Raw genomic sequence first — 23,860 nt, forward strand, 5'->3', positions numbered from 1 at the left:
TCTGTTCTGTTCCGTTGTCCTTCCAGCAGGAAGGCCCACCTTTGGATCGAGGAATTTTGTTTGTCCTTTTTTGTTCCTCGCTCCTATGTATTTGCATTCTGCCGTCTCCGTTAGATTTAACGGAGACCTAAGTAAACAACTGTAAGAATCATAACTCAAGGTTCGAATATGTCTGAGAAGCACATTAAGCTTTGACAAATGCTTTATGAGAATACAAGTAGAAAAACCGTATAAGGATTCGTTTTACAGTCATCCAAAATCAATTGGATTTTGTATTGTTAAGTCCACAAAATTCACGGCTCTCTCACCACAGAACAAATTTCTCAGTGTGTAAATGACGCCTTAGAAATCATGGACAAAGCATTTGTGCGGGACATACAATGTGTGTCAGCATCTTTCTGCAAGTTTGCCTTAAATTGAAACCCAGATGCTCTACTTAGCCATTTTCTGCGCTATCATATGCGTTAGACTTGTGCTTGGGAGCAAATGTGAAACCATAAGGCACCTTGCCAAGCAACATCTCAGATATCCTAATCTGCACAAAAAATTTGCCGGACAAGTTTAAGATCTGGAGAATACATAAACTTTTCAGAGGATAAATGGCTTGATATGGTTTAAATATGTACCCAATCAGCAGCAGATTCAGAGGCCATTAGGGTCTCAAGATCGTCACGACCAAAGTATGAAGGTGGCCGCCAATTTATTCTTTGGGGGATGTTATCTAACAGCCCAATTGGTATATATCTGCAAGTATAACTAAGCCATTCCAGCAAGAAGTGTCTGGTTGTTTCAACTCCTGCCATTAAATGCCGATGATGTAATACTCGATCACCTCTTTTAGCAATTTAAGATCTTGGCTCATAAATCATAATTCACTTACTATAAATATAATAGTTATACATAACAATAGAAAAGGTATAGAAAAATGGAGGAGAATGTAGATGATTTCTTTTGAAATGCTCGCATACAATTATATTAACACTGCAATGCTGGAGGACAAACTGCCTTAAAACTCTAAGTTACCACTCGTAAACAACATGGATGTGTGTGTTTGCAATGAGATATTCCAATGGGAAATAAGAATGTGTAAGTACAGGCTTATATACCTTTTGAGTCAGAACCCCAATGTTGAAGGCCAAAACGTACATAATCCTTCAAAATATCCAACCTCTGTCCGGAACTAATGTCCCAATGCCTCTGTTCCTTGATTTCAGTAAATATCCAAGGCTGCAAATTTTGAGAAAGCATCTTCAGAACTAAGCAGATGAAAGATGCATAAGACTTCAAATTCATTCAAATACTTTTACATTGTTGTGTAGAAGGAAAAGCTCAATTACAAACCTTGATCAATGCCCCTCGAGCAATCATACATGTAGAGAGTTCAGGGCAGTCAGACTTGTGACTGTTCCAGTCCAAATAAGAGAACACATCACCATTTCCAAGGACCTGCAGACTAGATGGAGCTGCTCGTGCACACTGGTAGATGTACTCCCAATTAGCAAGTTTGCTGTACCGTTGCTGTCGTGTCCGACCGTGTATTGTTACTGCAGTGGCTCCCCAGTTTCCAATATCTGCTATCAAAGAGTCAATCCGGTTTTTGCCCTCATAAAAACCCGTTCGTACCTGGAGAGGCAGAAATCACTACAGTGACAAATCCTCAAAGTAAACCATGCCAGAGAAGGTCAAGGATTGTTTCTAGGAAGCTAATATTAATGTAATGATAAATGGGTTTATACAGTTTGAACAAATATTTTGTTTAAAACTGCAGCTTATATCTCTCTGTCCTTTTATCAAACAGGAGAATAAGTATTTGCAATACATTTTTTTTGTGTTCTGTAACGAGAAAGATTATTAGGCATTGAATGCTTCAGCCTCTATGGAACAAGATAAAATCAAGGACAAACCTTGATAGTAACTGGTATGTCGACTGCTCTAGAAGAGGCTTCTACAACACTTTTCATTCGCGTTGGTTTCATAAGAAGGGCAGAACCAGCACCTTTGTTGACAACAATATCAATTGGACATCCCATATTAATATCAATGAAATCCACTGTACAATTCTGCTCTATTAGTTCAACAGTTCTTGCAACTGTATCTGGATATGCTCCACATATTTGAACACCAAACAGATCCTCTGATGAGTGGCGCCTTAGCAAAGCCCATTCTGAAGCTTGACCCTGTACAATTTTCCAGTGAAATGCATCAATGAGCAATTAATTTCAGTAAACTCTTAATTAGTAAAACTACAAAAAATACATGTAAAACTGTAGTAACTGCCAGCTGACAACAGCAAACTTTTAATCCCTGAGAATTTTATGCTCTCCAAATGAATTTTTTAGATTAGGAACTTCTCCGTATAGAAGAAGGAATTAGAACAGACTTAATAATCAAAGAAAAACTGGCATGGAAATTGCAAACAGCGTGCTAGTTCCATCTTATGGACCATTAATAAGTTACATAAATTGTAAATACCAATTACTGCATAAAAATGACTTTAAAAAGTATTATTATGCAAGGAATCACATAAAACAAAAGCACAAGAAAAGAAAATTTGTCAATTTATTAACATTGTTCTTTTTTTTAATGAATTCAGAAGAAACATCAGAGGTTTGCAACTGTTCGTAAAAAAATCCAGTAGTTCTGGAAGACCTGGCATACTCTGACCCCAGTAACAAATTAGCTCAGCACAGAAGAAAATATAGCTATTGCCAACCTGTAAAAGATTGGTGCACATTGCCATCTCACCACATGTAACATCAGCTCCCAGGACCTTGCAGACCTGGCGAAATGGTAGATTTCCTACTGTCGTCAGGGGAGCAAGATAGAGCTTTTCTCTGAAGTCAATGAGTTTCTTCTCCCGTGGGTGTAACTTTAGGCATTTATCATTGTCTTCCACAATATTCTCAATGCAGGTTTCTGGTTCATTCTGTTTGCAGCCTTCTGTTAAAAGAGACCAAATAAGCAAAACCACCTAGACAGAGAACTTAAAATGGAGCTTACATCAGTAGTTATTAACTAACCATCATTAACCAGAACAGAACAAGTCTCATCAATTGAGCTCTTTGTCTTCTTGGGTGGTCTAAGTTCATCAGTTGTGTCTGCTTCATCTGGTTTACCTTCTTCCAAGACTTCAGCAGCACAATCTAAATCGTTGCTTGAGTCACCAGTTGCTCTACAGCAACCATTTCCATCAACATCACCAGAGTCATTGCTAACAATTTTGTCATCATTCTCATTCTCCACCATTTTCTTCTTTTTTCCCTGCCCCTACAGTCAAATATGAAAGTAAAAAAAAAAAGCCGAAAATGAACAATTACTACTCTGGGCATGGGGAATGGTATCGAGATTAAAAGGTTTAGTCCTTGCCACAAGCCCAAGAAGTTCAAGTGCGGCATCAGCCTTGGGGAACTTCATTCTGTTTTTTTTCCACAAAAGCTTCTGGACATCCTTTTTTAATACATTCATTTCACTGCTTCTCTCGTCTCCATTAATTGTTTCATTAGCAGCTTCACCATTATCATCCTTATGTGTACCCGCAAATCTACAAGCCAGGCCATAAGGGCACGGCCCCTTGGTAGTCAAGAAAGGGCACATGCCATCTAAATCATCTGGTTTCTGCACCCAAAAGCACCATGTCCCATCACAACAGGACAATAACTAAATTTAACATTTATTCAACAGAATAGCTCTTCAATGGAGATTTGGTAGGTTCTATTATCTTTCACTTTTAAAGTCTACCTGAGCTTTGAATGCTTCCACATCATGGTTGAAGCGGCATCTGTCACCGTAAGGACATGAACTGACCTTCCCACTTTTCGCTACCTCTGGACAAATATGTAGAGCAGACTTTTGTTCCTAAGTTAAGTTTTAAAAAAACCTTTAGTCCACATAATATAACGTGTACAAGTGATTAAAGCAAATAAAGTACAAAAGACGAATGAACGTAATTCCATCCCATTCCCCCCCCCCCCCCAAAAAAAAAAAACCCCCCCCCCCCCCCCAAAAAAAAAATAATAATAATAATAAACAAAGCAATTCCATCAGTCTTTGCAAGAAAATGTAATGCACCAAGAAAACGCTTCAAAATCATTGTACAAAGCAATTCCATCAGTCTTAGCAAGAAAATGTAATGCATCTTCACGCTTCAAAATCATTATACATGAGTAAGCAAATAGTATTTCATTTCGTATACCGCGCAGTTTATAAGTGTTCCAAGCAACCAACTTATTTACTGACCTGACGGCGCTCGCGTTTTAACTGGCGTTTGGATTTCTTCTCCTTGAGAATTGGAGCGGAGGCGTCATCCTTCTGGGCGGCTGCTCCTTCATCAGCTTTACTACTGTTGTTGCCATCGCAAGTTCTAACGGGCGGCGGGCGTAGGAAATGTCTTTTCACCGGAGCTATGGCTTTAGCCACTAACTCGTCGGGGGTCGGGTGAGCTTCATCCAGAGGCGGAGGTTGAGCGGCGGAGACGGGGTTCAACGTATTATCCAGGAGTGAGGGGTCAGCCATTGCGGGTGGAGGTAGGGTTTGTGGGAGTGAGTGGAGGATAGTGGCAGTTGAAATATAAAAGTGCAGGCAGGGGAAGAAGACTAGCATGTAACTGCTAGTGAAACGGCGTCGTAGAAAGGAAAGGCGAACGTGATTTGGGGACTGACTACTAAAATAGCCCAATGGATTGAGGCGTTCAGCCCAATATAGGCCTTTTGGGATTGCCACAATTAGTAAGTTGCTGGAGTATTATAGACATTGTCAAATAATTTATTTGGTTGAAATATTGAAATTATTAGGGCTGAGTTGCTAATGATATGGGAAAAGAAACAAATTTTGTCAGAAGTGGGATTTGAACCCACGCCCTCTCACGAGGACCAGAACTTGAGTCTGGCGCCTTAGACCACTCGGCCATCCTGACCTTTTGCCGACCAACTGTAGCTTTACTTTATATATAAATAGACCTGGCCTTAACCATTCTTCCAATTCCAAGGAAACTTGTGGAAATTGTCAAAGTTCTTATCTCATTGTTTTTGCCGTTTAAGGGCATTCTGCATAGCATCTTATTTGCATCAACCTTTAATTTCCCAAAATGAATTGCAAACCCACGCCCTAAGGATTCTAAGCAATATCTTCCCTTCTACATATTTAATTATCATTGTTGTCGCTTTGTCGGGTGCGTGAACATGCTAGCTAATCTTCAACATTATCATCCTCACGACTCCTACAAGTCTCAGTTGAAATCCAGATGCATTGATCTGAGACAACTGATGCATTAGACCTTTGCATAAAATCACGACATAATCAAGCATCTTGATATTTAAAAGTTCCAACTGATTAAACGAAACATTAATAAGGAGACATTTAATCTCCGGGAAAATATTGGATTTGGCCAATGTTAACAACTTAAATAGCATTTACCTGCTCGTCCAAGAGCAAGAGACAAATGTAACATACTAACATCACCAGTAAATTCTGACACAAAAAAAAAAAAGATGACAAACTGAAACGAAATCATCCATCCAACAGAACAGATTTACTAGACACAAATCTCTTTCCCAGAGCACAAGTGAATGAATGCTCTGAGATAACTATAGTTTGTAGACGCAAGAAGAGGAGAGAGCATATCGACTCCGCACCTCAATGTTTGAGTTCGAGGTGCAAAACCAATGAATGAATGCAATTCAGTAAAAAAGTCAAAGCTGCTGAAAAATATGTAGTTCCAATGAATTGTAAGAAGGCATCATAGCCTTTGATGCCACCGTGCCATCAAAAGCCATTTCTTTAATTTAAACTTCTGCAGATGTGGTGTTGCATTTGCACACCACCCATAAGCTATTGGTTTGATTCATTTTTTGCAGATGTATTGCCGTTTGACTGCTGGGACTGCTGCTGCAATTGATGCATGTTCAGTTGAGGTGTCTGCTGTTGGCGTAACTGGAACATCTGAGGGCTAATTGAGAGCTGCTGAAACTTTGAGGTGTCTCCACTTAGCTCTGCAGTTGCAAGCTTCAAACGTTGCACTTCTGCTGTCAATGCTTCGTTTAGTGCTGTCGTAAGAAACCCATATGAGCGGGATTAGTTTCATTTGTGAAGCAAAACGGGTCAAATGAGGGAAATTCTCAGTGCAGGTATTATGCATATTAAGATATAGAATGATAAACGACCCAAAAAATTAAGGACAATAATAAGCACATGTTAGCAGCCAATGCCATGCAACAAACTCACGGAGAATGATCAATGATGAGTGTGTCATCTATGTCCCCCCAACCCAAACCAGCAAAACCACATCGAAAAGATAGAGTTGACAAATCCAACATGAGCACATTTCACAGAGTTCAAAACTGGGGTATATATGTCCATCAAAATCCTGTAGTAAAGCACAGGGATCAAGATCAACTACCCATTGTGACAGAGAAGAATGACGATCTTCAAGGAAGATAGCAAATTCATCCACGTCCGAACATACCTGGTGCTTAAAATCTAAAAAGTAGATGCAGATTTGGTACGGCGGTGCATGTGAATGTGGGTTTTTCTGGTGGATTGGAAGTGGGATGAGGTTTACAAGCATCAATTTTAGATATCCACAACCAACAAAATATGCAGATGGTATTCCGCAAGAAAATAGAACAGAATAATTTAAAATAGTTTACGACATTGTGCATAGCTAGATTATTATAGAGACTTTGACAGATATTTCGAGGGAAGTAGACATGAAAAGCTATTTTCTATGGACAAACTTTGATGCAGATCCATTGTGGTACATTCTCATATAGAAGAATGCATGTTTGGATAGTCATGCAAAAAGGAAATGGCAAAAGATAGCAACTACTTCAACAGTATCAGCTCTATGGTTGTAGAAAGCATGGTTCCTCAATTATTCAAATGTTTCATGAGGCGCAATGTACTTAAAGGGACAACAAGACTATGGCAAGATACATGTCAGCCATTTGCAGAAGGACTTGCACGAAATTAAAGTGGATCCACTTGAGTGGAGAAGATGTATTGATGTAATAGAATCAGGAAGGTAAGTAAAAGACTATAAATAAATACTGGAGTTCGTACCATCTCTGAGTTGAGCCTGTTGTTCCATGGCCTGCAAGCGAAACTTCAGCTCATTGTTCTGGCTAGTGAGCCCAGCAGAGTCTCGCTGAGTGGAAAAGAAACAAATAAGAGACTAAAAGAAAGGTTGCCACACTATTCACTAAAGCAAATAATTATAAGCTAGCACTCACTTGAAGCAGAGTAAGTTGGGCGGACAATGTGGTAGCTTCAGTCTGTAAAGTCTGGACTTTATGCTCCAATTCTGCTATATATCTCATCTTTCGCTCTTTCGACCGAGCAGCAGACTGCCGGTTGGCTAAGATCCTGAACACAAGACAAGTCCTCTTATTAAATACATTAAGTGTCTCTACATTATATAACACAGAAGAATAAGATAAGCTTAAACCTACATACAGATTATAAGGATATATAATACCTTTTGGCCCGCTTGGGATCACTTAATGCTATCTCCGCAAGTTTGTCATTTGCCATAATTTTCTTCAGTTCAGCACCAGTAAACTCACCATTCCCAAACTCCAAGCTAAAAGAATTAGTGTTTGCATCTAATGAATTGGTTGGCGAGAGTTGACCTGGAAGGGTTCCAGGGGAAGGAGGCAATTTGGGTGACTCGTCGCCAAAATTTATCTTTCCCATAAAACTGTCCATGGAGACACTTCTGTAGTGCCTAGTTGTTGGAGCAATATCTCCCCCAGCATTCCTTTTAATCCCTTCCCTCTTTTCAGGCAGTGAAGAGGCTCCTGCTCTTTGCATACTGCTCCCACTCTCATTGACACTACTGGTTGCTTCATTATCACTGCTGTCACCTCCATTTGTCTTGGTACCACTGGCTCTACTATCTAAATCTTCACGATTCTCGTTTCCCAATTTCTCGTCAGTACCAGAAGAGTTGAATGCATCAATGTTGTCCAAATTCATGTAAGCAGAGAATAGGTCATCAACAACTTCCCCTTCAGATTTTCTCTCCCCCATCCCTTCAGCATTGTTCTCTCCTCCTTTCTCCCAGCTAGACTCTCTCTTAACCAACTGCACCGGCTGAGCTCCTGAATTCTCTCTTGTGGAGGCCGACCTATCCAATGCACCAGGACTTCTCAACGGTATTAGTGGTGGCGAAGACTGCATCATGGACACAAATCCAAATGGGATATCACTGTTGGACCTTCTATGAGCCTTGCGAGGAGGAAGACTTTCACCAATCCTCAGGGAAGCACCTCTTGTGAAAGGTGAGGGCGGCAACAATGAATGTGAGCTGCCATCCTTATCCTCCATTGACACATCAGCTAAAACTTGATCAGAAATAGAATTCTGAGGTGAGTCTCGATAAGGTGAAGGGCTCAGAGGTGGCAAGGAGTCAAGAGCAAAAAATGATGGCTGCGACAAAGACCGACTGTGCGATGGCCCTGGACTAGAACTAAAATTCTGCAACCCTGTTTGCTGATTTCCGGGGCGGTTAACCGGGATCTGGGAATAAGGGGAAATAGGAGGAATTTGTGGATGAGAGGGTGGAATTCCAACCCTTTTACTACAAATTTCAACACCCGGGTTGGGTGAGAGCTGCCGAATGTGACCACGAAATTGCGGCATGTTTAACTGAGGTACGTCTAGATGATTCATGGAAAAGGGTTGCTGTTGTTTAGGAAGTGAAGATGATGATGTCCCAAATGAAGATTGAAGCCTTTGTGTATTAGCTTCGTCATTATCACCAGCCATTTCTTCAATTTGAAAACTCTTGTACTTATTTTATGCACTGCTTGGATAGAGTTCAATCCGGACAACCTGATGGCAAATCAAAGATATTCACTGCTCCACACCTCATACAACCATCTTAATTGAAACTGTAACAATTCAAGTCATAAAGTAATCAGCCAACAAAACGAAATGCACACATACACATACGAAGCTGCAGATTAACAAATCATCACTAAACTACGGACTGAAAAATTCCAGCAAAAAGGCGCAAAGAGCAAACAAATAAGCACTTTCCCCAAAGAGTTACCGACCATTTCTCATCAGCTGAGCCAGTTAGCGAGAGGTTATCGGCCGCATTCAGGGGAGAAGTGTAGCCACTGCGTGTTTTTATGCGTGTAATAGTGCGTGCGGATTATAGATATATAATATATAACAATATCTGTACGTATATATATTTCTTTTCTCTCTCTACAATCGTTTTCTCTTTCTCTCTCTACAAATATGGACGACGATGACTGGTATGACTATTTACACGGACTTCATGACTACTGCTTACACTACTGCTGCCTTTACTCGCAAGAACGCGTGAATTTAGTATGAATTTCAATTTCATTTGGACCGAATTTGCATTTCCACGGGATTACAATTTCATTCCGACCGCATCTCCCACGAATTTAATATGAATCTCAATTTCATTTGGACCGAATTTGCATTTCGACAAGATTTCAGTTTCATTCCGACCGCATCTCGCTAATCATTTTCTGGTTTTCCTCTATCACCGCAGCTTGTGTAGCAATAAATCCCTCTCTGTCTAATATATTTTTTTGTCCAACCAAGGTTTTACAATCTCCTTCCACGCGCGTGCAATGCAACCGCCTTTTATTTATTTTTTTCCCTTTTTTTAAATAAAAATATCTAAATATATATTGTTATAATAGAAACCCTATTCATCGCACTAATTTTTTATTCTCCCATCATAACCTTTTATTCATCTTATTCTTTCAAAAAAGATCGTTCATAATAGTAATTTTAATAACTTTTTTACTCTCAACCCACTATTTCATTTTTTCTCTGACATTCTCCATATTTTTTTGCCCTCACAAATTTTTATAATTTTTTAATAAACCATATTATAATTAGTTTTTTCTCTCATATTCTTCGTATTTATTTTTTCTTACAAGCTTTCATATTTAATAAACTCATAATTAAAATTTATTTTTCTTTCTTTCTTTAGCCCACATTTATTTTCCCACGTACTTCTTTCTCTTTCATCGCCTCACTGTATTTTGTTTCTTTTATTTGTTTTCTTCATCTCATACTATAATTTTTCATATGCTCATGAGAATCGCGTGCAAAAATAATTAATTTTTCTTAATCAAAACTACCCATTTTTATAAAAATAAAAAAAAATTATATACATTTAAAAAAAATAACAATTAAATTATAAAAAACTAATAAAATTAATTTCCCATTACACATAAACATTAAGACAAAAGGTAATTAAGTTTAATTAAAGTAACAAAAATAAGTTTAAAGAGGAGTACAAATGTAAACAAGTTAACTATTACTTAATTTTAGAAACAATACAAGTATTTTTAGGAGAAATCAAAAAAGAAAATCAATTACTAACTTTAAGGAGAAAAAAAAAAGATGAATCAAATCAAATCTAATCAAATAAAATATAAATAAATAAATTTTGACAATCCAAAAAGGGAATATTTGACAATTATCAAAAGTAAAGCAAAAGGGTACATACAATTTTATTTTTTTTATTTTTTTATGGTAAGCAATTAAGGTACATTTTGCATATAATAATTATAAATAGGAAAATTAAATAATAACATGATAATTTTTTATAATTAAAATTTATCACACATTCACACATATACGTAGGAATTTAAATACAAGAAAATGATAGCATGTGTGGTGAAAACTTACAGTGAAAGTGTTGAATGTTGAGGTTGTTATTCGCTTATAGTGGTTTGATTCTGCAGGAAGAAATAATGTACCAATTACCTTTCCCTTTATATAATGTAGAATGTAGGGGTTGTGTGTGTATTTGGAATATTCTTTCAAGTTGTGGGCCAATTCGTAATAAAATGAAAATTGAATACAGGGGATAAGAACGAAGTTAATTCACCCCAATGTTTAGGTAATCGCATAATTTAATTAAAATTAGATACTAAAAATGGCGGAGGGTGCAGTTAAGACTTGCGCTGCTGTTACTGTTAATGATGAGGTGGTGTATTTAGTGATTGGATGTGGGTGTGGATTAAGGCTAATTAAATTAGATTCCCCCTTGCTGCTGCTGTCTAATTATGACATCTAACTGTTTTTCACTCACTGTAATAATCACTTACAGTTCATCAAGTAAATATTTAGGAATAATTATACTCTCTTTTATGAAATTTGACGTAATTATATGTAATTTTTTTGTAGTTTCAAAATTTATATTTAATACTCCTGATATTTGGTTTCGTCTAATGAATAGATCAATTCGATAGTTAAAATTCATTGGATTTATAAATATTAATAAAATAAATAAATAAATATCGATATTTACTCTCGAGTGACTTAGTACTTACTTACGCCAGACCAAACAAAATTTTTATGACTGAACTATCTTTATAAAGGTGAAAGTATATCTCCTCACATTCATTAACGAATAAAGATTTATAAGGATAATTTGGTTATAAAAAATTTCAATAAAACCAATAATAAGTTAATTGGGAGAAAATATAATATTTTATCTGATTCTTTTGTTAATATCATCAAATTCAATTAATTTTGACTAACAAAAAATACTTATTTGTTAGACGAGAGCAAATTTCATGGGTATTAAATATAATTTTTCAAATAACAGGGGATATACGTGTAATTATAACAATCCTCGAGGGAGGAGAGTGTGATTGTCACAAATATTTATGGTGTTTGGAGACACTTATAACAATTGTGGGGTCTTAGCGACGGATAGAGTGTTTGTGCAATATATATTTCTTTAAGATAATTATATTGATTTTTCTTTAGATTTGGTGAAATTACACATAAATTATTTATAATTTAAAAAATTATATTTAATACCCCAACGTTTATTTCCGGCAAACGTATAGATTCATTTATTAGTTAATATTCACATAATTTGCTTACATCAACAAAGCAATTAAAAAAAAAATATATTTACTTTAAATTGACTTATTATTAACTTACCGCATGTTGAGCAAACTTGTTTTCAGTAAAACTATCCTTGTATGTTTTACACTCTAATGCATGTCATGGAGGTGCATTTGTAGTTTTATAAGTGTAGTTTGGTTACAAAAAAAAAAATAAAAAATTGGTTGACTTAAAATAAGTATGCAAGTCAATTAGGAGTAAATATAGATTTTGATTCAATATTTTTGCTGATATGAACAAATTACTTGAAATATATCAATAGAGAAATCTATTTGTTGGACGGGAACAAAAGTTAGGGGTATTATGTATAACTTCTTAAATTATAGAGAATTTATGTGTAATTATATCAAATATTAGGAAAGTATAGTGTAATTATTATTTGGTTTTTTTGTAATAAAAAATGAATGTTACATTTCGTTTAATTATATGTATATATTACGCATATAAAACGTCTCTTTAAATAGTAAATGATACGAACCTTAAGTATATAAATAATTTTAGATGTTATACACATAATATGTATATGTTAAATAATATGAAAAGAAAATGTTACTTTATTAGGACCATCTTATAATTGTCATTCAATTAGTATGAATTTTAATTATGATTATGTATAAGTATTAATGTTGAATATCAATTTAATTAATAAACTACTATAAATTAAAAAAGAAAAAGAAAGTAAATATTTGTATATGGGAATAAAGCTGGAATGGATGTTAGCAGGCGAAATTGAGATGGGGCAGAAGAAATTGGGTTGGAACGGATAAGGAATATATTACATTACTGGGTCCATATCCACGGGGAGAATAGTGGCATTTTCAATATAAGAAGCAAACAAAATGTGGGCATTCAGCTGCCTTACTGGGTCCATATCCACCTCGACGAGCTTTGGTGCTGAAAAGAGAATTTTTGGCGAAGTGGATAATTGCAGGGTCACCTCGCCAGCATGTCTAGTTTTAGAATTAGGGCTGCTGTTGTTTTTGAAAGTTTTACGCAATTATTAGGTCTACTAATTCGTGATAATGTGTCTCACGTAATTGCATGTGAACCCACAAACCATGTTGCTTATGATGACAATGGAACTGCCACTTGGGATTTCAGGTGTTATTATATTATATTAGGAGTTTTGGATAATGATGGGTGTATGATGAAGACCGTTTTGACGTGTTTACGACACCATTGCTAAAATAAAAAGATTGAGAGAGAGAGAGGGAACAAGAAGTAGTTGATGCTGAAATGTGAAAAGCCAATACTGAAACACATCCGTCTCAAAATAGCTATATTTACCAAGTTTGAGTAGAGTACAAAATTTCCAGTCTTCAGAGTTAGCGTTGAATCAATCAAGGGCACTTAACATTGCTCGTATGGGAGAAAAAGGAAGTTACTTGATGGTAATATAGCGATTTGTTCCATGTTTCGCCCAGTAGTTCTTGAGGTCTATGGGAATTGACAAGTCATGCCCAGCCGACGCCATTCTGGTAAGCAACCTGCTAAAAACACTCCCGCTCATCTTTCGGCCGCCCATTCTTGCGTGTCTCTTGTTCGGTATTTGTGGCAGAGGGTATACCGATATTGAGGTGGTGCAACAAGACGACTGCCAGCCACCGTTTCCCCACTTGTAACACTGCCGAGGTGCTCCAGTGCATGAACAAATGGGGACCGGCATCGTAGATTCGTTGAAACTTATTGGACTAATAGAACCAAACTCCTGAGCTTCCCACTCGGCCTTCGACCCTTCTGTCGTGATATTCCTGTTCAAATCCTCGCCTTTCCTCTTTACTTTTCTCGGTGATTTTGTCTTCTTTGATGTAATGTTTTTGTTTACTTTGGTCCTCTCTTCTTTTTCTGCGTCAGATGGAATGGCTGATATTGGTAATGCATTGGTGATACACCTTTCTCCCAAATTACGAGCAGATTTAACATTGTTGGCTTGCTGGTTTCTGGGATGGTTAGTGCGCTTCAATCCACGTGCGTTATTGCCTAATACTGCATTCATGGTACTCTCATGAAATTGGAGGGCAGCAATGGCATTGTCACGTTCTCTTAGGGCATTATCTCGATCTGCAATTGCCGCATCTCGCTGCTGGATTGCTACGTCTCTCTCGTTCAATGCAACCTTCTTTTCAGCGAGAGCTCTGTCACGTTCTTGAATAGCTGCATCCCTTTCATCACAGAGCATGCTGATCTTTGCATTTACATGATAAGCGTTTTGTTCCTTTGTTTGATACTGGGATATCATGTTCCACTGCAACATTAGTTAAAGAATGTACGGGAGGAAGTCGTCAGTGATCAACTTAAACCACGTTCCACCAAAGAAAGAATACAAAGACAAGTAGAAGATACAAGACTGGTTTTGCTTTTAAATGATCATTTCTTTTTTTAAACAGAGAGCTAATCTCTGCATAGTTACCGGAGGTACTTTGTAGTAATCCACCCTATGCCTCCTGCTTTCTCGTTGTCCATTTTCATCCATTTCACTATTCCTTTTTAGGCCTGTCCAAATGGTGGTTCAGCCAATCCTTGTGAGATCTTATATCTCTATTTCCGAACTCATGCATTCTCCTGTAGCCAGAAAAAAATGGAGATTCTGAACATTAGGAATCAATTTAGACACTATAATAGATGGAGTAATGAAGCAGTGAATTAGTAAATTTCATCACTTTTGGAGGTTTGCATTCATGCCCAAAAGAAATCCCCATTGATTCTGGTATAACAGCAGTTCCTTGTCAGTTACAACCATCAGAAAAACCAACAAGATAAAAACAATGTAACATGAAAAAGAAACCCGACTGTCTATTTATATTTGCAGCAAAGAATTTTACGATCTTCCCAAAGATAGCTTATTGGTAACAAAATATGCTGTAGGCAATCTGAAATCAAGCGCATCTGAATAGGATTTATATGATTGAATGAAATAAGAATCCGACTAAACCAAGTCATACTCATTTGTGGATGAAAGTCCATCAATTCACAATTTAACTATACAGGGCTTGCTTATTAGTTAGAGTAGTAGCAAAACAAGAACTTTACACCACCAGTCAATTAGTTGCAGCCTATGCCTTAGTATTTAATCAGTACAAGTGATATATTTATTATGGTGGCAAAAAGGATGCAGGCAGAAGTAGAAAAGCTGAGGTGGAACCACGGGGATCCAAATAAAGGAGAAACCCCCATTCTCTAAATTGGAACAGATAAAGCATTGGAGAGGCAAAAAGATTAGCAAATGAATAAATTTGATGCTTCCTGTTATCAGAGTATCTCGCAAATCCCCCTCATCCCCGCCTTGCTGTGTTGTAACAGTAAAATTAGAGAAAGCAAACTGCAGTTGCAAAGACCAGGTCCAGTGCATAGATACTGCAGTTGCAAAAACCTTGTTGCTAGCAGTTCACAACCAGATTCCTCATTGAGAATAGTGAACAAAGAGTTTTCTGCTTACTAGAGAAATATAAAGGGAGAACCTCAGAATATCTACCATAAAGTTGACATCAATATCCTTCCCAGGAACAACACTTACAAATTCTAATCTCAAAACAGGTCATGATGAGATCAGACTTTAATTTCTCACAGAAACAAAAACAATATCACTTCCAGTTCCAGTGGAGCCATCAGTTAGTACTCCCAGAATGAGGGAGAATGTAAATCTTGGCAATTGTTAGTCAACTCCTTTTGTCTTACTTTACTTTCTCCATTTTCTTAGTAATTTAGCGTCACCACGATCCCGACTAACAATTACCACGGTGAGCAAAAACAGACACACACTATTTCGTACAGGAATAAAAACAGAGCAAATTCTTCTGCACAAGTATCCTTCAAAAATTCTATAATTGGCTGGAGGTGAGAAATAGAATCAATCGAGACAAACAGAATCAAAATTGCGATAAAACTTTGGACATACAGTCTGTTAAACACAGGTACCATCTAAATACAAAAGTCACATCTCAAAGATTGATGGTTTTAATCTGAGTTCTTGCTCTAAATCTTGCAATTACATGTGTTTCTGTCAAACCTCACAAATGCAAACCTTAACCTTAATTGATTCGAACCAAGCCCATTAAAACCACAACATCCCAAAACTGCTGATCCGCATGATTCACTTAAAGTATTGGCATAATTTTTTTCCCTAGAGAGCTAATTCTTCAACGTCAATGAGCAAAGCTTTAGAAAGTTTAGTAAAGTTATTTAACTTTAGACGCTGGCATCTAAAACGCAGAGCAGTAACTTCAAGCAAGACATCATCAGAGGCAAAAACAAGCTCGTGAATATCAACACAAAATCAAACTTCTCTCTTCCTACTCCAAACTTTGTCCTTCACTATTTACTCCAACCACTTTTCGGATAAATCTAATGCATAGGGGTAAAAAAAAAAAAAAAAGGCAAACACCAGAACTCATAAAATGCAAGCTTTATACATCCTAGTATCACTTCAATAAAAGAACATCAAATGTTGATAGTAAAAGAAAAAATAAAGAATCACTCCAGAACCAGTAATATATCACATACAATGAACAGAAAAACAAAAAATGTGCAAGCGAAAACAGCTAATGTGCAAAGGGGCAGAAGGCATGGAGAGCGGCGCGGCGAGGTGTTACCGGAGACGAACCGCATATTTGATCGGAGAGCATCGGCAATGGCCCCTGACCAGTAGAAACCCTCCTCAAACAACTTGCTCTACTCTCTCCTCTCTTTAATTTTACCGTTACAGTGTACTTGCTTGTGTGTAAGGATTTATTCACATAAAATACTCTCTCTCTTCAGTCTTCACCCTTTTTTTTTTTGGTTGAAATATCAAACGCAGTTAAACTATTATAAATAACAAAACAAATAAATATTCATTTTGAGTATCTAACCAAAATAAAATTTTGAATATATTACATTGACACCTCTAAAATTATACTAAAATACACAACTCTCTTTTATATTGTACAAAATTACAATTAAATTTCGCGAGGTGTATTTTTTAATAAATTTTTATATAGATTTTGAATATAAAGATAATTATAATTACAATTTTATAAAAAAATATGATGTGTTTATATGTTTTTGCCAAATCTAATAGGGTGTGAAGGTAATTTATTCTAAGATTTTTAGGCTTTCAAAGGGAATAGAAATACAGGATTTAGGTTATGAACTTGAATTTATATTGGGCCGTAAAATGGGCCTCACATAATAATCAAATTAGAATATTGAACAGTTAAGCCCATAAAACCAATGAGGAGCCCATTATGAATTCGTTAAACTTAAATCTCATAGTAGGTTCGTGGACGGCTTTGCGTCATCCGCTGAGAAAACGGGTTTACATGTCCGGTGTAAGCACTAATTTGATTCCCCGCTTCTTTGTCCTACCCTCTACTTTCGATTTCCATACCAAAACCCTTCGTTCTACTCTATTCCAAAACCTCACGCCACGCAATTTCGACTCCTTGTTTAATTATCGCTACAATCTTCGTTAATTTCCTCGTTAATGCTTGCAATTGCTGTTTAACCAGCAATCAACTATGATTTCTGTTGTTTCGCTGTTGAGAGCAGCGTGGATTGCAGGGACTCTGCCGATTGTGATCGCTTCTATTCCCTCACCCAAGCTCAATGCGTTTCACGAGTTAATTATTGGGTTCGCTAGGCGAGGAAAAATTATGCAGTCTTCTTCGAAAGTGAGTAATGTTGTTTGATAATTTTGGTGTGACTGCAAATTTTGATTGATTTTGTCAAAATGTTTTCGTCTTTGGAAATGCAGAAATTCAGTCTTCCCCAGAGGTTCTTTTGTCACTTTTACATACTGGCAGTTGTATGGACGACGTTTCTGCTTGTAGCCACATCGCTTTATGCACACAGAACAGCTCCCACAGTTTCTGAGCCAGTTCTGTATTCGAGCATAGCTAGCCACTTGACTGGAGTTTCCCATGAGCTTTCCTTGCATAAATCTCGTTCATCATTGAGAGACAATAATTACAAGATCTGGAAATCTGTGTTTCTGCTTTTATTGATGGAAACTCAAGTACTGGGACGGCTTTATGAGAGTGTATATGTCTTCAAGTATAGCCCTGCAGCTCGAATGCATATTTTTGGCTATCTCACGGGCCTGTTGTAAGTGTCGCCACATTTTAAAATCACAAAAATATGCATAAGACCATATAGTTGACCAGAATAATACACTGTTCAATGTACAGTGACAATTCTTTTTCTAATCCAGCATGGACGTAAAAAGTGTTTGTAGAGTTACATGATTTTCTTGAAATATTTCCGTGCTTATCCAAGTAAATCAAATGGATCTTTTACTACCCATTATTTAACTATAAAATAACAGAAAGTTGAAGCTTTCGTCCCCTCTAATTTGTTGTCTTTCTGGCAATAGTTTTTATACAGCAGCTCCACTATCCCTTTGCTGCACGTATGCCTCAGAGGTGTTCAGATTTGTGGCAAAATTATTTGCAGAGTTTGTTGTTAAAGGGAAGGAGAGAATGCAAGTCACAGAATTTGATTTCTGGGGTCATGTCAATCTTCTTATGCATCTCAAATGGTATGTGTGGTTTGGTGCAGCTCTTTTTTCCTGGGGTTGGACTCATCAACGCCGTTGCCATGCTATTCTTGTAAGTCTTTTATGACCATATGTTATTTAGTTCTCTAATTAGATTTGCTCTCTAGGATGTGGAACTTTCTCTATCTAAGTGGTAGGACCTGTGAAGTAACCTCTGTTGATAAGTACATATAACCAGACACTCAAAAACTGAAGGATTGTTAAGTTCCTTTACATGGAAAAAGTATGTTCTCCATTGATTATCCTTTGCAGTTGAAAAATAGAATATGGAGCCTACGAAAGTTGCACCAAACTTTCTAGGAACTCTCTTTGGCCCTCAGTTATAATTGAGTGGGTCAAATAATACCTGCATAATTTGGCAACAGGGGAATATTAGGACATAGGTCATTTTCACTATTTGTTGGCAATTTCTGATAATATTTATAATCTCATTTACCTCTGCCACACATATGGCATGCTAAATGTTATTGGAAATTAGAAACCATACAACAATTTCTTTGTTTGTAATCCTGGTTAATTGCTGATGAAGTTTTGTAGCTAAAAATGTGCCTGCTATTTTGAACCCTTCAAATCTTTAGAAGCCCCTTTTGGTACTTCATGGCTACTGACTGACCCATTGGAAAACAATGCCGGATTGTATCACTCCTTTAAAGTCGCTTTACATAATTCTGACAACTATATGATTTATTTTCTATTGCGTCATCATAATTGGTTATACACTAAGTTGGGCACCGACTAAAAAATATCATGCTTTCAGAAAACCATGAATACTTGGGATATGTATACTTATGAGTGCTGACTTTCAAGGTTAGGCTTGTTCTACGCAATGTTAGTAGAGCACTTAAATCCAGTAGACTATTTTGTGTTATCATTCTTGACTTGGCTTGATTGACATTGTCGCCCAAGGCCTGATATGCAAATAACATTCTTGTTTCTGAAAAATCAGGGCTCGTTAAGAGAGAATGATGCAAAAGTTGATGATTATGCAATTCCTCATGGTGACTGGTTCGAATATGTTTCATCTCCACATTATCTTGCAGAGATTGTAGGTTCTTTTTTCTATTTGTGGAACTTTCATTAGCCTTCCCGTGAATGATCTTGCTTGCATCCCAGGATTTCAACAAGTTTTAGTTATTTACTTCTCTTTTTCTCTTCTCTTGGAGGTCATGTACGGAGGACTTGTGGTCGCTAGTGGATTTTCTGATATAACAATTTGGTTACTCTTTGGATTTGTGGTATGTCTTAATTTCCTGAAACATTGAGCGAAGAAAGTATGATCCTCTGTGCCTAGAAAGATGTTCAACATGATTGACTGTTTTAATACTTTCTATTTTTGCAGGTGGCAAATCTTGTCTTTGCGGCAGCTGAAACTCAAAGATGGTACAATTGTAAATTTGACAACTATCCTAGAAACCGCTATGCTATTGTCCCTTTTGTTTACTAGTGCAGATAATAGAATTATATATCCAACTCGTTTGCATGTATCCTAAAAATTGTAAAGCACTTGTATATTCGAGTTCAAATGGGAATTCTCTTAGTTACAGAAAAAGAAAAAAGGTGATATCCTGATGCTGGTATATTATGGGGGGCATTTTACTCACAGAAATGAGGCTAGAAAACTGATAGTCAATGGATGCTGTAGACACGAAATTTGCTACATGGTAAGCTTTTACTCCAGTTATTTAATCTGTTGTGGTGAAAGTCCCATCATACAGATTGAATAAATGGATTCAAGCATTTTAGTTTCCTATCGGAAGATTTGATCAAATACCTGGCACACAATGTGAAAGATCAAATTAAATTCAATTTTCCTTCTTGGAGTGAATCACAATCGATGAATGTAATCATCTAGTGTATCCATAGGTTCGGATACTTTAAGCAACAAACTTTCCACCGATGCAAGATTGAGAAACAATCTGCCTCTCCCATCCTTTATCCCTCCAAGACAAGAGCATATTAGCCTTTGCAGATTCGATGCACAAGCAACTTATGCATACAAGTCTATGCCCCAAAACTTGGCAGGTTGATTGGTCCGGTATTTGCGGTCAATAGTTCTGATAAAATCCATGTCTTCTTTAGTAAGCTCGAAATCAAATGCCAGAAAGCTCTCAACTTTTGGTGACTTTGGTATTATAACTGTATTCCGTTGGATACCCCAGCGAAGAACAATCTGAGCCACAGTCTTATTGTACTTCTTGGCAAGAACCTGATGCAAAACAAGCAGAATTAAAGTTCATTTTGCACTGGATTCTTATTCAACTTCAATTTTTTACCAAACGAGAATAGTTATGATGGTAGAATGGAAAATCTACAGAAGTAATAGCTCATGTCCTTCTTTATTTTCCATTTCTTCTTCTTGTAGTCTCATTTTGACAGTTTTCCGATGCTCCCTAAACTTTATGTCATATCTATTGGTTTACAATGAAAGACTGACTTCTTTCAAAGTTGAAATTGGAGTACACAGAAGAATCAATCTCAGACCTTTCTTTTTCCGACCTTGATTCTTCTAGAAAGTAATCTTCTCCCATAATACTTCATTCATTCTTCTATATTACTCCATATCTATAGAGATGGTTACATGTTAAATTCCAGGCCAAGAAACAGAAACGAACAACTGAAACAAAGAAAGGCGTCTCTGTTAAGAAAGCTACTACTAAAACTACCACAAAAGCAGAATTCCAGGTAATAAGTTAGTTTCATGCAGAGATTTTTCTGTTCCAACATCCGCTTTACGGTTTGGTAGAATCAGGTAGCAAAAATAGTATTTAAACTGCATTCCACTAATTTGAACTATATTGTAAATTTATTTTTCCGGACCTTAAACTTTTAGATATCAGAGTCGTGGATGTCCCTTCATGTCCTCTTCAATACAATTTGGTGTATGGCTTACCCTTTATTGCATTAATTGTAGCCAAACAGCCATTTAAGATGGAGCTGCACTAAATTTCAAGGTAGATGGGGCTGGATATGGCTGTTGCCTGCCTCATGGATAGGACCTAATAATTAATAGAAGAATATTCTAACCAAGTAAGGTTAAATTTAAAGATTAAATTCTTCAACAATTTACCTCTGTTTTGTTATGAAGTATTTAGTATTACTTTCCTAAGATTCTGTAGATAAAATCTTAAAGGCTCCTTTTGGACTGGACACAAATAAATTCACCTTTTATTATCAAACTTCAGTATCAAGAAAAAGCAATTCAAGCAATAATTTGACGTACCTCAGCATCATCAATATCAGAAAGGCTATCTGACTCATTGTTTTTAGTTCGGCTTCTCTTTAGCTTGTAACTCTTAACAATCCCCAAAAGTATCCATACTGATGTCCCGGTGTCTGGTTGAAGGACCTGAAATTATTCAATAAATATTCGAGGTCAGGATCTTCTTTTATGAAAGAATGAGTACAAGAAACCACATGTGCACATTTATCAGAACAGCAGGTAGGATTACCATCAGATTTTCTCAGTTGTGTAAGCCCACATGGACCAGCATCTGCACCTTCTACGTGGGAAGGTTCAACTCCTGTCTCTACCTATAGAATTAAGGTCTGTAAGATATGGAAGAACATTAAATCTTAAGATGGCACCATGATCCATCTTTCATGCCTGTAAGGTAGCACGTAGGGATGCAATCAGCTTGGCCATAGTTGCCGTCCATCTCCTCCATAATAGGAACAAATGAGAAGCTTGCATGTTTTCATACATCAACATACACTAGTTGTAACTCATACCACATTTCGATATCAAGGCAGTTACATAGATAAGTAATTATAAAATAACCCTTGCAAAAGCAAAGTACCTTTTTAGGTAATGGAACAAGAAAACCCATGTAGTAGTTGAATATCATGAACCTTGAAACAATTAGCCGAAACCTTCCAACGAAAAATCAAGAATATACAAGAAACCGGGTAATCTAAGTCGGTGATCATTGAGTTGATACCTTAACAAATAATTGACCGAGGCCAGATGGCGGCGGTCGCAGAAAACGGCGGAGGTGGCTGCCTAAGAGGACGACTGCCTCATCTTTCTGCTGTTCCAACAGCGGCTTCGATTCCCCAGTGAAGTTCCCGCTTTCTTCATTTGGAGCCAAATTTTCTCTGGAATCCGCACCAATACTGGAACTGTCCGGGCTTAGATACTTGATTTTCTGGTTGAACTCTGAATTGCATCTCCAAAATGCTTTCTGGGATGATTCTGGCAATACATCATGCCCAGCGGATGAATTCCTGTGGCAGAAGCTGCCAAATCCTTGAATCCCTCCTGAAACTTTCCGGGCCCTGTCCCATTCTTCTTTCAGATCAGGGCCTCTCTCCAGCAGCTTCAATATTCTTTCACATTTATTCCTCACAATCAGTCCCCAGTTGAATCTGCAAAAACAAAAAGAAAATTACGGAATAGCACAAAATCTCCGTGGGCAAAGAAAACTACAATGCGAACCCCTGAATTTTTAAAAAAGCAGCAAACTACCTCCTGCATCAGAGAGTCGGTTGAGAGTGGCGGTTGGGGGAGTTCAGCAGTTCTGATCTTCTCCTTGAAGAAGAAAGAATGTTGAGAGTGCCGGTTGGGGAAGGAGATGGGCGGCTGCTGAGAATGTAAACCAAAAGGGTAGTTTGCTCCTCAGTTTTCGTATTAAGTGATAACAAATCTCCAACGGTAACATTTCTATCTTCTTTTACATTTTATTTTTTTAATTTAGAATGGTTACAAAAATTAGCCTGCAACGGTAACATTTGCTTGGAAATTCAAAGTAAAAATAAATTTGAGTGATTTCTTTCTTTATTTTATTCAGTATTTATCAAAAAAGATATTGAATATACATGCTTTTTTATATAATCAAAAAATAAAAGATAAAAAAATAATATTAATTATATTCTTTTATAAATATTAACATTTTTAATTCTTTATTTAAAATTTTTTATTAGATTATATTGATTAGATACTACATAATATTATCAAAATAGATATTGAATATACATATTTTTATATACTTAAAGAAACAACAAAGAAAATGATATTAATTAGAATTTTTTGTACAAATATTAATACTTTTTATTGTTTATCTAAAAAAACTTGTTAGATAATATTGATCAGATTATTTTTGATAAATTCAATATTTTTAATTCTTTATCCAAAAAGTTGTTAGATAATATTGCTAAGATCTCTTTTGGATGAAATCTAATAGTTTTTTATTTTTATTTAAAAAATATATTATATTCCATTTGGCATCGCATAATAAAGGTCATTCAGGTTGTCCACACGTGCGAATAAGTAGTGCTTAAGTGGAAAGTCTCAATGATTCTATTTTATTATATATATATTAAAAATTTTAACCGATCAAATCTAACAATTGTGTAAATTAAATGAGTCGAATGATATATTATAAAATATAAATTAATATATTAAAATCATAAAATTAT

General features: G+C 36.5%; 5 protein-coding genes and 1 non-coding gene across 12 annotated transcripts in view; 1 reads left to right on the forward strand and 5 right to left on the reverse strand.

Moving 5' to 3' along the window:
• LOC105169744 (tRNA-dihydrouridine(47) synthase [NAD(P)(+)]-like) lies at positions 152 to 4,627 on the reverse strand. Of its 2 annotated transcripts, none has more exons than XM_011090242.2 (10): positions 4,237 to 4,627; positions 3,739 to 3,855; positions 3,367 to 3,615; positions 3,021 to 3,267; positions 2,714 to 2,937; positions 1,905 to 2,177; positions 1,342 to 1,623; positions 1,107 to 1,227; positions 627 to 796; positions 152 to 535 (listed from the first exon to the last, which is right to left on the reverse strand). In XM_011090242.2, exons 1-10 carry the CDS (start codon positions 4,597 to 4,599, stop codon positions 437 to 439), a joined length of 2,145 nt encoding a protein of 714 aa, XP_011088544.1. In that variant the 5' UTR covers positions 4,600 to 4,627; the 3' UTR covers positions 152 to 436. The 2 variants fall into 2 exon arrangements, with proteins under 2 accessions (XP_011088544.1, XP_011088543.1); XM_011090241.2 differs by having other exon boundaries at positions 2,714 to 2,940; positions 4,237 to 4,623.
• TRNAL-CAA lies at positions 4,829 to 4,912 on the reverse strand. The gene has a single exon. It is a non-coding gene; the product is annotated as a tRNA-Leu (tRNA).
• On the reverse strand, positions 5,388 to 9,265 carry LOC105169746. 2 transcript variants are annotated; one of them, XM_011090244.2, is made up of 5 exons: positions 9,054 to 9,265; positions 7,472 to 8,829; positions 7,227 to 7,359; positions 7,057 to 7,141; positions 5,388 to 6,041 (listed from the first exon to the last, which is right to left on the reverse strand). In XM_011090244.2, the coding sequence occupies exons 2-5, from the start codon at positions 8,761 to 8,763 to the stop codon at positions 5,827 to 5,829; spliced, it is 1,725 nt and encodes a 574-aa protein (XP_011088546.1). In that variant the 5' UTR covers positions 8,764 to 8,829; positions 9,054 to 9,265; the 3' UTR covers positions 5,388 to 5,826. The 2 variants fall into 2 exon arrangements, with proteins under 2 accessions (XP_011088546.1, XP_011088545.1); XM_011090243.2 differs by having other exon boundaries at positions 7,472 to 8,888.
• Positions 13,260 to 16,674, reverse strand: LOC105169747 (protein BASIC PENTACYSTEINE4). Of its 5 annotated transcripts, none has more exons than XM_011090248.2 (4): positions 16,514 to 16,674; positions 14,574 to 14,617; positions 14,324 to 14,475; positions 13,260 to 14,158 (listed from the first exon to the last, which is right to left on the reverse strand). In XM_011090248.2, the coding sequence occupies exons 3-4, from the start codon at positions 14,384 to 14,386 to the stop codon at positions 13,295 to 13,297; spliced, it is 927 nt and encodes a 308-aa protein (XP_011088550.1). In that variant the 5' UTR covers positions 14,387 to 14,475; positions 14,574 to 14,617; positions 16,514 to 16,674; the 3' UTR covers positions 13,260 to 13,294. The 5 variants fall into 5 exon arrangements, with proteins under 5 accessions (XP_011088550.1, XP_011088549.1, XP_011088551.1 ...); XM_011090247.2 differs by having other exon boundaries at positions 16,503 to 16,674; XM_011090249.2 differs by lacking the exon at positions 14,574 to 14,617.
• LOC105169751 (polyprenol reductase 2) lies at positions 17,204 to 20,569 on the forward strand. Its single transcript, XM_011090254.2, has 6 exons — positions 17,204 to 17,561; positions 17,645 to 17,994; positions 18,263 to 18,497; positions 19,392 to 19,490; positions 19,609 to 19,680; positions 19,785 to 20,569. The coding sequence occupies exons 1-6, from the start codon at positions 17,409 to 17,411 to the stop codon at positions 19,887 to 19,889; spliced, it is 1,014 nt and encodes a 337-aa protein (XP_011088556.1). The 5' UTR covers positions 17,204 to 17,408; the 3' UTR covers positions 19,890 to 20,569.
• LOC110012414 (NADP-dependent D-sorbitol-6-phosphate dehydrogenase-like) overlaps positions 20,000 to 23,860 on the reverse strand; it is a gene marked incomplete at its 5' end in the record, with an annotated part of 16,229 nt that continues 12,368 nt past the window's right edge. Inside the window, one exon of the mRNA XM_020695993.1 lies at positions 20,000 to 20,513. Coding sequence (XP_020551652.1) covers positions 20,433 to 20,513 — 81 coding nt within the window. The remainder of the gene's footprint in view (positions 20,514 to 23,860) is intronic.

The sequence above is a fragment of the Sesamum indicum genome, linkage group LG8 (genome assembly GCF_000512975.1).
Source record: "Sesamum indicum cultivar Zhongzhi No. 13 linkage group LG8, S_indicum_v1.0, whole genome shotgun sequence".
NCBI classification, from domain to species: Eukaryota; Viridiplantae; Streptophyta; class Magnoliopsida; order Lamiales; family Pedaliaceae; genus Sesamum; species Sesamum indicum.